Source organism: Lupinus angustifolius, chromosome LG19 (genome assembly GCF_001865875.1).
Source record: "Lupinus angustifolius cultivar Tanjil chromosome LG19, LupAngTanjil_v1.0, whole genome shotgun sequence".
Lineage (NCBI taxonomy): Eukaryota > Viridiplantae > Streptophyta > Magnoliopsida > Fabales > Fabaceae > Lupinus > Lupinus angustifolius.
Window position 1 is genome coordinate 16,311,169 of NC_032027.1, and position 14,628 is coordinate 16,325,796.

The window sequence follows — 14,628 nt, forward strand, 5'->3', positions numbered from 1 at the left end:
GTTTTACTTTTTCATTGCATAGCTTTATTTTATCCTTATATATGAAATTCAGTAAATGTTTACTTCATATATATTTGACATTTTTAAATGGTCATTATTAATTGCAAACTCAAGGAAGAGTGTACTCTTCAACAAAAGAGGAATGGTCTTTGAAGACAAGCTACCATGGCAGAAATATAAAATGCATAATAACCTCACTTCACAGCCATGCCTCCACGTGGAACATTAGACCCCCTTCAAAACTTTAGCTTACCGCAATAAAATTGCAAAGATAAATTTATGATATATAATCAGACCATAAGTTTATAATATATATATATATATATATATATATATATATAGTGTGTGTATGTGTGTGTGAAGGCACCGCCAATTTTATTGAATGAGCCTTGCAAGCATTAGATATTCAATTATTTAGCACTTGGATAAGACAGTGTGGGGTTAATTGCAAGAACAATACTTCACATCAAGAAATATGCATAATAATAATTATGGTAGTTGATCTATAATCAGAATATAATCTTTTTGTAACATTTGATTATAATAATTAGAAGATTCAAGAGTGAAAAGGCCAGCAATTTCATGACAAATATTTCAATTAATTCTCAACATTACACGAATGGATAATAGGTTCAAATCTTTAATTCCTTTCTTTGTATTGTCATTAAATGTCGACTAAATAAGAAGGAAAAATGTATTTGTTATTGTGCAAATCTAATATAGTTCTAACATTTTTGTGCCTTTCTTTTGTGGCTTGTAGGGCAGAAAGATACCATATAATTTACTCCATTTAAACCATTATTCAGTTTCAACCATATTGTTTAATACAAATATGCTTGTATTTTTGTATAGGTTAGAACTTGAAACAAAATGTAATCAAGTAAGGCTATAGTAGCTTATCCTTCAAAATAATATAAACTGAAATATTTTCTTGTATCATAGGTGTGATATCCCATGAGACTCTTCAACTCTAACGTGAAGGATATCATATAATATATATAAAGTTAAGGATCAAACTCTTCATGATAGGATTTCACACAAAGATTTGAACTCATAAAATGAATTGGATTTCTATCCAGACTCTCTAGTATGGGAATATTAGGAGAAATAAAATTTTATTTTTTAATTTAAAAATAAGTGAAAATCTAGCCATTAAAAAATTATTTATGTCATTTGTCATAATTTTTATCTAATACTGGACTATTCGTACAGACAACGAAGTTGTAACTTATAACATAAAGAGATTAAAACAAGGAAGAGGTGTGATAATCATTAACTATGAAGCATGAAACACAAGGTTTCTGATTTGGCTCAATATATAAAGCATGCAGTAGCACTGCTCAATATCATAAGCTGCATTGGTTTGAAGAAGAAGAATAAGAAGAAGAAGATGATGTCAAAATGCAACATAGCCAAGAACTGGTATGAACTGAGTGGTGAAAACCATTGGAAGGGTCTTCTAGACCCTCTTAACATTAACCTACGCCATTACATCATTCACTATGGAGAAATGGCACAATCTACATATGATGCTTTCAACACAGACAAAGTATCAAAGTATGCAGGAAGTAGCAGATATGGCAAAAGGGACTTTTTCTGCAAAGTTGGTTTGGAAAATGGAAACCCTTTCAAGTATTGTGTGACAAAGTTTCTGTATGCAACTTCATCACTTCCTCTTCCTGAAGCTTTTATCATAAAATCTTTGTCTAGAGAGGCTTGGAGCAAGGAATCAAATTGGATAGGGTTTGTTGCTGTGTCCACAGATGAAGGATCAGATGTGTTAGGGAGAAGGGATATTGTTATTGCTTGGAGAGGAACGGTACAAACATTGGAATGGGTGAATGATTTTGAGTTTAGTTTGGTTCCTGCTCCAAATATATTTGGTAAGAACACTGATCCTAAAGTGCACCAGGGTTGGTACTCCATTTACACTTCTGATGATCCACGCTCTCCTTTCAATAAAAGCAGTGCTAGAGACCAGGTAAATATATATACTCATATCAACTTTAACTTAAGTTTTTTTGTTAAGGGAAATTTATGGTTGATTATTCTTTATAGAACTTTTGTCATAATAGATATGCCTGTTTTGTTTACTTATTTTAATGTTAATAGTGCAAATAATTGAAAGTCATTAATTCCCTTAATTAGATTCAATCATGTTGCATTAATTTGTGATGGAACATGTAATCTGGAAGAGGGAGGAAAAATTTCTTACAGGCAAAACAATTAACAGAAAGATCAATAATCCCTTTCATAACACTAGTGAAATTCACAAGGACCAGTTAATCATGTTTACAAAGTAAAACCCAAATCCTCCTTAGCAAAAGTTTTCTATGTCTCTTTATTAAAATTAAATAAGATTTTGTCTAATAATAAATATCACACACCTCATTTAACTTTTCATTAATTATTATACTATATTTAGGTATTTGATGAAAGATCATTTGGCTAGTACTGAAGAGACAGAAAAATATGATATAGAAGATTTAGATTCATCATTTATTGTCAAATTTCTTATTCTATATTCATGTCATTTTTTAATCAATCAGGAATCAACAAAAATAATCAAATCTTAATTCTATTATATGGAATCAGTTACATAGATACAATAATGTTATAAGAATCTTTCATAAATCATTAACCAATAATCACCCTTTCTCATTATTAATTATTTAAACAATAATGGACCAATAAAAAAAGTTGACGCAATATAACACTGATTTTATTAATATTGATATCTATAATATCCAGGTCCTAAGTGAGGTGAGAAGGTTGATGGAGGAATATGAAGATGATGAAATAAGCATAACTATAACTGGGCACAGTTTAGGAGCTGCAGTTGCAACTCTTAATGCAGTGGATATAGTTGCAAATGGTTACAACAATGATGCACTGGTCACAACCATAGCATTTGCAAGCCCAAAAGTTGGTGACCCAAACTTTGAGAAGATATTCTCTACATACAAAGACCTCAGAACTTTACGTATAGTAAATGAGTTAGATATTGTTCCAAAATATCCCCCACTTGGGTATTCTCATGTGGGTGAGGTGTTGAAGATTGACACCACAAAATCTAAGTACTTGAAGAATACTGTGAATCCAGCTTACTGGCATAACTTGGAGGCTTATTTGCATGGAGTTGCAGGAACACAAGGGAACAGTGGAGGGTTCAAACTAGAGGTGCATCGTGATATTGCACTACTGAATAAGACCTTGGATGCTCTCAAAGATGATTATCTTGTGCCTGTGTCATGGAGGATAGAAAAAAATAAGGGTATGGTTCAACAAGAAGATGGTTCATGGAAGCTCATGGATCATGAGGAGGATGGTTTTTGATCTTTAGAGATTTTTTCGGGATAATGTCTACATCAGAACCGATGTTTTAAATTGTGGTTACATTATGTTTATTACAATTATGGAAAATTGCTGAAAATTAGGACATACATTAGTAATTATGGTTACCATGTTAATGCGGGGAGACCCCGAATCTACAATATTGTGATTGAAGTGCATTTTAAAATACTGTTAGGAACTTGTGTGTGTTTCATTCATGTAATTGCTTTGGCATTCAGTTAATGATTGATTGTTAATTATAAGGGGCTATCAGAAATTTTAGGAATAGTCAATTTAATTACTTAATATCCATGTGATGCGACTGAATCTAATAGCTAGTTAGGCAAATATAGTCCATTGAGAAATAAACTACTTGAATAGTATTAAGTATTTTAGCAGTTATTAATCTCTTTTGTTAAATCTAATAGATATTTTGTATTTTGGCACTAACAAGTAAAATAGCTGCCAAATCTCTTTTGTTAAATATAACAAAATAACTGCCATAAAAATTTGTGGACTAACAGATTGGAAGATTCCCAACATCATGGCCTAGTTAGATCTCTGTGAATGAGGTATAATCAGCTTACAACAATAGAGACAAAAATGTTCTTAGTGTTGGGTATTCCAAGTACGAATGAAGAAGTTTCACATTGAGTAAAGATGGATGAGTTAAAGAGCATATAGCTGGATGGATCCATAGACCTAATGCCTTAAGATTTTGGGTCAAGATGTGTTGTCAAGTCCACTTAAATGTTTCTTTCACTTAGTTCATAGAGAAATGTTGTAACCCATATATGAAGATATCTCAGGCAAGTGGATAAAGAAAATATAGAAGAGTAGAAGAATAACACAAACAATTTTAACGTAGAAAAACCCCCTCAATGGTTCATCTATCAAGATTCATTAGTCTTGCCTCCGCATCAATTAGGAAAGATTCCCAACACTTACCTAGAAGGGGTTTGGGGTTAGTGGATGCAACAACAAAGATGGGGGGTGCTGGTAGTTGGAGACACCAATGGTAGATTTATGGTAGTAGTCCGGGTGATAGTTGTAATGGTCGGGATAGGTGTAGTTGTAGTATGATGATGATAGATAATGTGATCATAGTGATGGGGTTTTTCTATGTAATAGTAGTTGTAGTCAATGACTTGAAGGTGGTGATGCTAAGGATAGCGATTGCTTTTGTAGCAACGATGACACTAGTTGTAATTGTAGATGTGACAATGATAACAGTAAGCAAGGTTATATATGATAATTGACAATGATATCAACATCGATGGTGGATGATGGCCGAGACAATTATGGTTGTGGTGGTAGTAATGATATGATGATAGTAGCGACGATAACGATTGGAGCGGTGGTAATGACAACAATGATGGTTATGATCGGAATGATATCAATGATATTGATGGTTAATATGATGACAATAATAGTTATGATGGTAATAATTGGGGGTGATGATTAATATGTTTGTGATAGATGATAATTATTTTAACCAAAAAGTATATAGAAACCTTCTTGTCTTGTGCTTTTAAAATGAATATGTTCCATTTTGATTGCCTCTAACATTTTTAAAAAAATTCACATTCTTTGTCATTTTAGGAAATCAAGGTGTATTAATTTTTTTCCTTCCTTTTTTTTTTTTTTTTTTGCCTTTATTGCACTAAACAAAGTGTGATAATGATGAATATAAGTTTTTAGAGAACCAACTTGTTGTTAGTATAATAGTGTAAATCTTTATTTAATCATATGAATATCATATTAGGCTAAAAATTAAAGGTTTGACAAATACAATCACACACCTCAAAGACAATAAACTCTTTATGTATAGGATAGGGGATATTCTTAATTATTCTAGAAAAAGAATATAATCTAGTCATAATACATGATTTAATCAACACATAACTATCTTAATATGTGTGCATTATGTTAGAGTAAAATAAGATGAAGGAAATATTTATAATTAGGTAAAGAAACCAACGTATTTAAATAGGATAATGGATTCGATTGATAGATATAATATAAAATATTAATTTATTAATATATAAAACATACAATAATACTGATGAAATATCATAAATCATACACTAAGGCGAAATGGCTTAAGTTGCATACTATGCTTTCAAATTTCAATACATTCAAGTCTTTTAAGATTAATTAGCGAGTTTTGTTTTCATTTTCGAGAGGATAGAAGAGAAAGGGAAGACTTGAAATCATTGTACCATTTTATTTTTAAAATGGGTATAAGAAGAAACGAAATTATTCCTCAAGGTGGGTTTGGAAAATGGGAACCCCTTCAAGCATTCTGTGACCATGTTTGTGTATGTAACATCATTAATCCCTCTCCATGAACTATTCTGTGACCATGTTGATAATTATATTGTGCAGGTCCTAAGTGAGGTGAGAAGGGTGGTGGAGTTATATAAGAATGATTTTTGGCAATTCCAACCTCTCAAACTATAAATGATTTTGACCCTTTGATACTTCCACAAATTGGACCAACAATACCATTAGCCATTATTCTGACATAGAACATGACAATAAAAATATACTGAGATGATAAAACCTTCATGAAGAACTCTACCATATGGAGAAACAAAACCCAAATATTATGGAACCACTTTCTATGCAAGTGCAACCATCTAAACCTGCCCAAAAGAACAAATCAAGACTCTCAGTTATACTTCTAAAGCAAGGGTTGTTCACAGTATACAAGCAACTTTTCATGGTTTGCATGGCCTTGAATGTAACTGGTTTCATTCTTGCAGCTAAAGGACATTTTCCATATGCAAAAAACAGAGTTACTCTGTTCTCCATTGTGAATATCCTTCCTTCAACATTGTCTCGAAATGAGGCCTTTTTTGGTGTTGTGTTTTGGCTTGTAGTGAAGATTCTAGGAATGTCATGGGTGCCTCTATTCCTCAAAACATGTACCACATCTCTTCTACAAAGTGTAGGAGGCATACATAGTGGTTGTGGTATTTCCTCTATTGCATGGTTAGTGTATGCATTAGTTCTCCATTTTGAACATAGAGAGAACACTTCACTAGAGATTATTGTTGTTTCTACTGCCATTCTTGGCTTTCTTTGTCTATCTTCTATGGCTGCATTACCATTTGTTCGGCATCTCCATCATAATGTGTTTGAAAGGTGTCACCGATTCGCGGGATGGATGGCTCTGGGCTCACTTTAGGTACTCACCCTTCTCATGATTTCTTATGACACCAAAACCAAATGCTACACAAAGATCGGCTCGAGGCTGATACCAAGCCAGGAATTTTGAGTTACAGTGACCATCACAATCCTTATAATAATGCCATGGTTGACAGTTAGACGCGTTGCTGTCCAAGTTTCAACCGTTTCTGGCCAAGCCTCCCTGATCAAGTTTGAGGGAGGAGTAAAGGCTGGAATGATTGGAAGGATTAGTACTTCTCCGTTATCCGAATGGCACGCCTTCTTCGGCATAATCTCAGATGGGAAGAAAGAGCACATGATACTTGCTGGTGTTGTTGGTGATTTCACAAAATCTTTGGTCACAAACCTTCAAACTTATATGTGGGTTCGTCGAATGCACTTCGCGGGACTCCCTTATTTGGTAAACATGTATGATAAGGTCTTGTTAGTAGCCACTGGTTCAGGAATCTGTGGGTTCCTTTCAATGCTTTTACAACCATGTAAAGCTGATGTGTGCTTGCTTTGGGTGGCTAGGGGAATTGAGCAAAACTTTGGTAAGTGGGTACCCAAAAGACAAGGTGAGAATTCATGATACTTGTGTTCTTGGTAGGCCAAATTTGTCTTATCTAAGTGTGAATGCTGCAAAGGATTGGGGTGCTGAAGTGGTTATGGTAACAAGCAATCCAGAAGGGAGCAGAGATGTTGTCAATGCATGCAAAGTTGCTGGAATTGCTTCCTTTGGTCCCATATGGGATTCTTAGTTAACTAGTTTGATTCCTTTATTTATATTGTTTATGGTTGCATTTTGTACTTTCCTATAGCATAGAAATATTAAAGCTGAGTATTCATAATCAATAAAATACTTAACAACTCATTAAGTACACAACTTTAAAATAATGCATGGGCATAGTGGGATTCTTCATTTCAAGTGTTAGGCTTCTCAATTTTAGGTGAAAATGTTTAGTGTTAATTTCAACATTTTTCACTTTTCAGTTGCTACACCATGCATTTCTTTGTACATAGATAACATCATATAGTAATGTATTTTTTTAGTGTCACAATTTTACTTAAGAGATCTTTGAGCTCCTATACTAGAATCCAGACTTGATATGATGAATGATAATACTCATTTATTGTCACAGTTCAATTTAATGAATACATTTAACTAGAACATCCAATAAAGTACAATATATAATCTTATCTTGAAGTCACTATATAGATTTTCTTCTGGTGCAGTGGTAGAAATGCATCAAATCTAAGGTTTAGGCTATCTTAAAGGCAGAACGCTTAAGGGGAGGCTTTGAGAAAGGACCCTCAATTAAACCCTTTGCAAGGAGTTTATTAGCTGCTTCTGTTAAGTGAATTCCATCCCAGTTTGCAAATATAGATGGATTTGGACAAACTTTTGAATTAATGTTACCACACCCTGCTGAAATATTCACATTGTATGGTCCACCTCCACCACAGCATGCGCTTAAAGTCTCACCAGAAAACCCTACAACATCAAGGTATATAAGTTAACTTTATTTTTTTAAAGAAAATGATCCTTTTCCTACCCATATGGAGATATTGAGATATTTTCGAAAAGAATGTATAATCGAAGATGTATAAAAAAGAGTTTTCATATAAGTAGCATGGATATCGTATGATTACTCATATTAGTACTGGTACGAGGTATGAAAAGTTTCTAGAAGTTAGAGTACAAATACGAAATAATACATGTAAAGTGATTAAATCATATAAGATAAACACAATTTTCATAATGTTTTAACAAAAATCCATCAAGTAACTCATAAGGGAAAATATATAAGGAGACTGATTTAGAGAGAGTGCAATAATAGTGTGTTTGCATGGATTGATGACATTTATTTGAGTGATATCATGTACTAATTTATCAAATGTGTATTGGGTAAGTACTGCATCAAGATCAAATATCCATCTATAGTAATACACTGAAGGATAGGAATGAAGAAAGAAGGGGCAAAACTAACCATAGTGATTTGGTGCATGAAAGAAACGTAGTGCTGCACCATAATAGTCACCATAGATTATCCTTACACCAGGGTTGTTACGCCTTAAGGTCTTTAATGCCGCGATGAGTTGTGTGTTATAGTATACTACAAATTCATTTAAGGCTTTAAAACATCCATGTTCATCATAGTCCTCTTTGTTCTTGCTAAGAAATGTAGTTAGGTACATAGCAGAGCACCCACTTGGCAAATTCCCTGGAACCATTAGCTCCACTGCTCCTTCAGCTATCAGTTCCTAGCAAAATCACAAATTAAACAAAGTTGGATTTATGAAAAATTTATCCATGATGCTATGAACCACATTTATGAACAAATTGAGGCTTATATTAAAGGGAATCTAGTTGATATAACATACACTGGTAGCCTTTGTTATTGCTTCAATAACTAGAGGAACCATAGGTCGAAGTTGAGCAACATTTCTAGTAGCAGTTGCAACATAGTTATGATCATTACCACCTATCTCTCCAACCACAAAGAGAGACCTATTGAAGTATCTATTACATTCTGTAGCAGAAATAGAAAGGCACAAAAATAGTCTTCAGTATTGGAAATTTTGTATCCAAGACACACACACATATATATAAGAGTTTTGTTTGGTGGTGAAAGTTACCTTCTTTAGTTTTGCAAAGGGAGGGTTTAAGTTTCTTGAACCAGCCAACTTGAACGTTCAATGAATTATTTGTCCACACTGGTCCAATTCCTCTTTGGCTGAAGTATTTTGCATCAAGTGCTGTGGCTCCAGCCACTGCAAAATTTACTCCTTGTTGAGCATTTTTGCCATTAGCTACATTTATATAGGGTGGCAAATATGGTAAGCCATATGCCTCAGCTGCAACCAATATTCACTATAAGTGAGTTATTAATGAACTTATATATGTATAACTCCACAATTTGTGTTTCTCCTAAGGTAGTAGCTATAGATATATCATATGTACGATATGCAGTTCATTTATAATACGTAGTTTGTCACTTTTTATATTATTACAAAACTTTCTTTAAAGTAGATAGATGGTATGCGATGAGACGAAGATATACGATAACTATACTACATACCTATGAAATCGATACTTAGTCGTCCATCTGAGAAGCGTCCGGCTGGCTTTTTGAAGAAGGTTTCACCATAAGGAAGACTGTTGAATTCTAGGAATGCTTTGTTACCAGAGGCAAGGAAATTGCCAGTGTCACTTAAAGAGTCACCAAAGTTGAAAATTGCATCATATGGAAGAGAAGAATTACCTGAAACAACTCTCTCAAACAAGTCTAATGTGAAGGATGTGATGATTAATATGACACAAGTTTTCATTGTGTGTTTTCTGTAAAAGTGAAGATGGTTGAACCAAAACACTTATACTAGTTTGAGGTAGAGTTATATGATGTAAACCATCAGACTCGGTCAACTTAGTTCATTTTTAACTACTGTGATGTCTGTCATACCAGTTTTTTCTCATCACAAAGTTTGCTTAAAATAGTAAGTATATTTCAATAGTTTTCTATTTAAATATCTTGAAAATTCAAAATGTATTTGATATTTTTGTTTGAGTAATTAAGAGAATATTAAAAGGATTTATAAAGCATTGAACATTGTTTTTTGTAGTTGACTATTTTCTCCACAACTTTTCATTTTATGAAGTAAAATATACTTTGGTTTAAACTTAGTTGTATAGAAGTTGTTTGCAGAGTCACATACATGAAACATTTTCCTTCAACATACAAAATGAAAACACAAATAAAGAGGATTCCAAGTGTCAATCAAGAAGTCTCACATTTTGTAAAAGTAGATGAGTTAAAGAGTATATAAATTGGTTTGGCACCACATCTTTAGCCCAAAACCTTAAGACATTATTAGGTGTATGAGTCAATCCACTTATATATTTTTTGCCTCATTCATGATTACTAAATGTGATACTTTTTCATTCACGCTTGGAATACCAACATCTTCCCCTCAAGTGTGAATTACTCCCCTTAAAGTATCAGAAACGAGCTCAACTCTCTATCACTTACATTGCCGTTGGCTTGTCCTTCCATCGAAGGAACATGCCCTCTTGTTGCGAAGACTTTCGACACAAGGATCCCACATGGATCTATCAACCACTTGTCCCTTCAATACTTGGTTGAGCCATCCATCTGCTCTGATACTAATTATTGGGAACAAGCAAACAATCAAATAGTAAAAGAGAACATAACACATAATTTTTTAACGAGGTTCGGCCAATTGTGTCCATGTCTCCGGGAGCTTTGAGAGGCGAGACTATATATTACTACGAATTAGAGAATAAGGATTTGTGTTTATGGTTATTTTTTCTTTTTTTCTTAGGTTTATATAACACATAAATATATAGCTCTCTAACCCAACTCATTTACATCGCCAAACCCATAACTTATATTACTATTATCTGGAGAAAAGTCCAATTCCATAGAATATGAGTTATTGCACAACAATTTGTAATAGTTCATCTTATTGTTATAATTTCTAGGAATAGATTTATATCAATTTGTCAATTTTCTATGTTGTTAGTATAATTATTAGGAATAGATCTAAATTAATAACTTAGAACTCTCAATTTTGTTAACACAAAGTTGCTAGGAATAAAGTTGTGTTAACTAATGTTAATGTAGTTACTAAGAATAAATATATATCATAATTCTCAATTTTTCAAGCATAGTTACTAGGATTAGAGTTTTTGTTATGTATCATAATTCTTTATCTTGTGACTAGAGTTGTTAGGAATAGAGCTTTATTTTTAAGCTATTAATCATCTAAGAAATTAGTGGTTAATATCAGTGAGATTTTAGTTTTATTAGTGAAAGAATCATAGTTTGATGAACAAGTGTTATTAAACCAAGTGTGTTTAGATAATGAATAGTAAAGTCTAATCCTAACATCTTTATTCTAAATATTTACCAAATCGTAATTTAGTGTAACAGTGAACTTAACCAATCCAAATTCTTAGTTGAACGACTTAATATCACTCAAATCCTTATATACATATATGATAACTTTTATACTTATTTACGACAACCGATTCAATAATTTAATAGAGTGATTTGCCTGTTAGCATATCTTTCAATATCATTGGCAATCAGATCCTCAAATGGTAAGTTGTACCATTAAACATTCAAACTAACAGACCTTTCATACAAACTGCTTTTTATTCTTTAACATGACCAAGTTTAAGGATTCACATAAATACAATGTTTTTCTTCTTACTTCATTGGGTTTTTATTGAAATCTGCAGAGGTCACAGATTTAATACATGAAGCACTAAACTTAGGAGTGGTGTATTGTCCATGTAATATACCCTTTGCTATCCATCTATATGCAGCTTCAGTTAAATGATAACCATCCCAACCAACATATTTTGATGGATCATCACAAGATATCACCCCTGAGCTACCACACATTGCTGTTTCATTGTAATTGTATGTACCTCCACTTCCACAACAAACTTTTATAACATTTTCACCAAAACCTGCAATAAATTTGAAGCATATCACAGTATCACTCTTACATAACAAGAAGCCATGTTTTAGTGACACACTGAAAGGAAACATCATATCATGCAGGTTCTCCAGATAACTAATTACCTAACCAAATGGGCAAATGTTTCAAGTGTTCTATTGATTCAAGTTAATTTCTTTTTTAAGGTATTACTGATAATATCCTCTCGCCTCATCGGTAAGTAATTGATCTTTTTTTAGGTATGTGGTTGTCTCTCCTAACAAGTGTCCTTCGCAGAAATTGAACTACTGACTTTTTGGTAGTATTCAAGTTAATTTCTATAGTACTACTGACTTAAAACGTTAAGACATAAGAGGATAGAATCATAGAATTACCGAATTGTTGTGGAGAACGGTAAAACTGCAATACAGAATTGAAATAATCAGCATAGATGATGTTGGCATGAGGATATAACTCTCGAAGACGATTTATTTCAGTTTGAAGCATCTCATTGAAGTGTTCAAAAAACTCGTTGATCCATTTCAAACAGCCACCTTGGTCATACTTCTCTTCATCTTTGGTTTCATATATTGTTAAAATGGATGGATTGCATCCGAATGGAAAACTTCCCGGAACTAAAACAGTCACAGCATCTAAATCAAGCAAGTCCTGCATAAATTAATAAATCAACCGACAAAAACAATAAGATGTTGGTTTAGTAGTATAAGAATTCACCAGATCCCGAGATTAACTAAAAGATTAAGGGTTAAATATTGGAGGCTAATGCCAAATGAAATTCTTACCCTGATTACTGAAGTGATAGTAGATATTATTAATGATGAGTAAGTTTTAAACTCTTCAAGTGGTATTTTTCCACTCAATGGATAACCAAAATCATTTCCTCCAATTGGTCCCACAATAAAAAAGGAGCTTTGAAAAACTTCTTTGCAGCCTGCAAGAGTAGAAACTCATAATATCAAGATAAAGAAAGAGAATGAATCCTTGCTTACCAAATTTTAAGATCATTTAACTGAATTGTTATAGATGACAATAGTGTATATAGTACTAATTTATTTCAAAGTGGTAATTATAGAAAAACTATCTTATAAATGCTTTAAGGTAAATGAAGTGAACAAAAATCTTAATTTTGTTGAATCACATGTATATATTATTTCACTCATAAATTCCACTCTGAACAATAGATTCTAATAAATTTATAAATCAGTATTTTGTTCTACCTTGGGTATTAAGTTTTACATATTTTCAAAAAATCAATTTTATTCGTAAAATCCACACATAAAATATGAGAACTTGTAACCACAATTTTCCTGATCCACATGAAAAAATTTCTATGATTTTTGTAATAAATTTACTACCCATATTATTTTACTTGTATTAGGCCTCAAGGAACCATTTTAAAGATAGATTCCAATGAACATTTAAAATTCATTGGAAACACCACCAACTAATAAAACTACCACCCTCTTGAGGCGAAAGTATCCCCTCAAATGATAGGTACAGATATCACATGTTTCCATTCTTGTCCTATTTTCCTGTCCCGGTTCAATAAAAAATTGGCACTTCATTAAAAAGAAAATTTTAAAAAACTTAAAGTAACATATGTGCATTACTTGAAAAAATCTTATTAGTTTGGGACATGGGAACACACTAATTTTGGGACAGATGATCCCATAAAGACAAATGACTAATTTTATATTTATATATAGAATAAAATTATCATTCCATTATATCTTATAAATAAAAGTGTCAAATTATATTATATTTTTTTATTATGTATTTATCTCTTAGTTATCGTAGAGTATCTCAACTCCCTTGTTGAGAGGGGAAGATAATCAATAATTAAATCAAAAACACTTTTTACATCAGTTAGTTAAGCTAAAAGTATATAATGTGAATTTCCAATGACTTGCAACAAATAAAAACTTACCATAAATCAACCTATGTCGTATGATATTTAAGCACGACTATATATTGATTTTTTTTTTGTGATTTTATTTGAAAAACATGTTAAAATATTGAAAAATGGAAGTGGGACTTACTTGAAGGAGAATTGCAAATAGAAGGCAAGATATCCTTGAACCAACCTAACTGAACAGTGATAGAATAGTTTGAACTTGCATCAGCATCAAACCCCTTTTGTTCAAAGAAATCACTCTTCAACGCAGTGGCTCCAGCAACAGCAAAATTCACCCCATGCTTCATATTTTCACGTCCCACAACCCCATTCTTGAAACCCATATAAGGTTTCACATATGGAAGCCCCAAATACTCAGCTTCACCCAATAAAAACCAGTAACATGCATCAATAACAACAACAACAAGTAGAAGAAAGTAAAAGTTGCATATAAAGGTTGAATTTTGATGTGGTAAGACATACCAATGAAATCAATGACAAGGCGACCATTGGAGCATCTTCCATTGGGGTGTTGAAAGTAGGTTTCACCATAAGGTGGGACCAAACAATCGGGATTTGCTGGTAGGTACATGAAATTCAAGTTACCAGTATCAGTAATGGAATCTCCAAAGCTGAAAATTGAAGTGTAGCAACATGTAATAGTGCTTGGAACATTGAATAGTAGTAGTAGTAACAAGTGCAACAAATAGGCAGAAGAAGAAGACATGGTTGGTATT

General features: G+C 32.7%; 3 protein-coding genes and 1 pseudogene across 4 annotated transcripts; 2 read left to right on the forward strand and 2 right to left on the reverse strand.

Moving 5' to 3' along the window:
* Positions 1,239-3,586, forward strand: LOC109334587 (phospholipase A1-II 1-like). The gene is made up of 2 exons (XM_019570436.1): positions 1,239-1,981; positions 2,752-3,586. The coding sequence occupies exons 1-2, from the start codon at positions 1,286-1,288 to the stop codon at positions 3,334-3,336; spliced, it is 1,281 nt and encodes a 426-aa protein (XP_019425981.1). The 5' UTR covers positions 1,239-1,285; the 3' UTR covers positions 3,337-3,586.
* LOC109334586 lies at positions 5,916-7,324 on the forward strand (annotated as a pseudogene).
* On the reverse strand, positions 7,612-10,049 carry LOC109334589 (GDSL esterase/lipase At5g45910-like). The gene is made up of 5 exons (XM_019570437.1): positions 9,591-10,049; positions 9,148-9,366; positions 8,893-9,041; positions 8,499-8,772; positions 7,612-8,002 (listed from the first exon to the last, which is right to left on the reverse strand). Exons 1-5 carry the CDS (start codon positions 9,838-9,840, stop codon positions 7,770-7,772), a joined length of 1,125 nt encoding a protein of 374 aa, XP_019425982.1. The 5' UTR covers positions 9,841-10,049; the 3' UTR covers positions 7,612-7,769.
* Positions 11,669-14,628, reverse strand: LOC109334728 (GDSL esterase/lipase At1g28600-like). Of its 2 annotated transcripts, none has more exons than XM_019570638.1 (5): positions 14,375-14,628; positions 14,038-14,270; positions 12,780-12,938; positions 12,372-12,645; positions 11,669-12,007 (listed from the first exon to the last, which is right to left on the reverse strand). In XM_019570638.1, exons 1-5 carry the CDS (start codon positions 14,616-14,618, stop codon positions 11,742-11,744), a joined length of 1,176 nt encoding a protein of 391 aa, XP_019426183.1. In that variant the 5' UTR covers positions 14,619-14,628; the 3' UTR covers positions 11,669-11,741. The 2 variants fall into 2 exon arrangements, with proteins under 2 accessions (XP_019426183.1, XP_019426184.1); XM_019570639.1 differs by having other exon boundaries at positions 12,780-12,928; positions 14,037-14,270.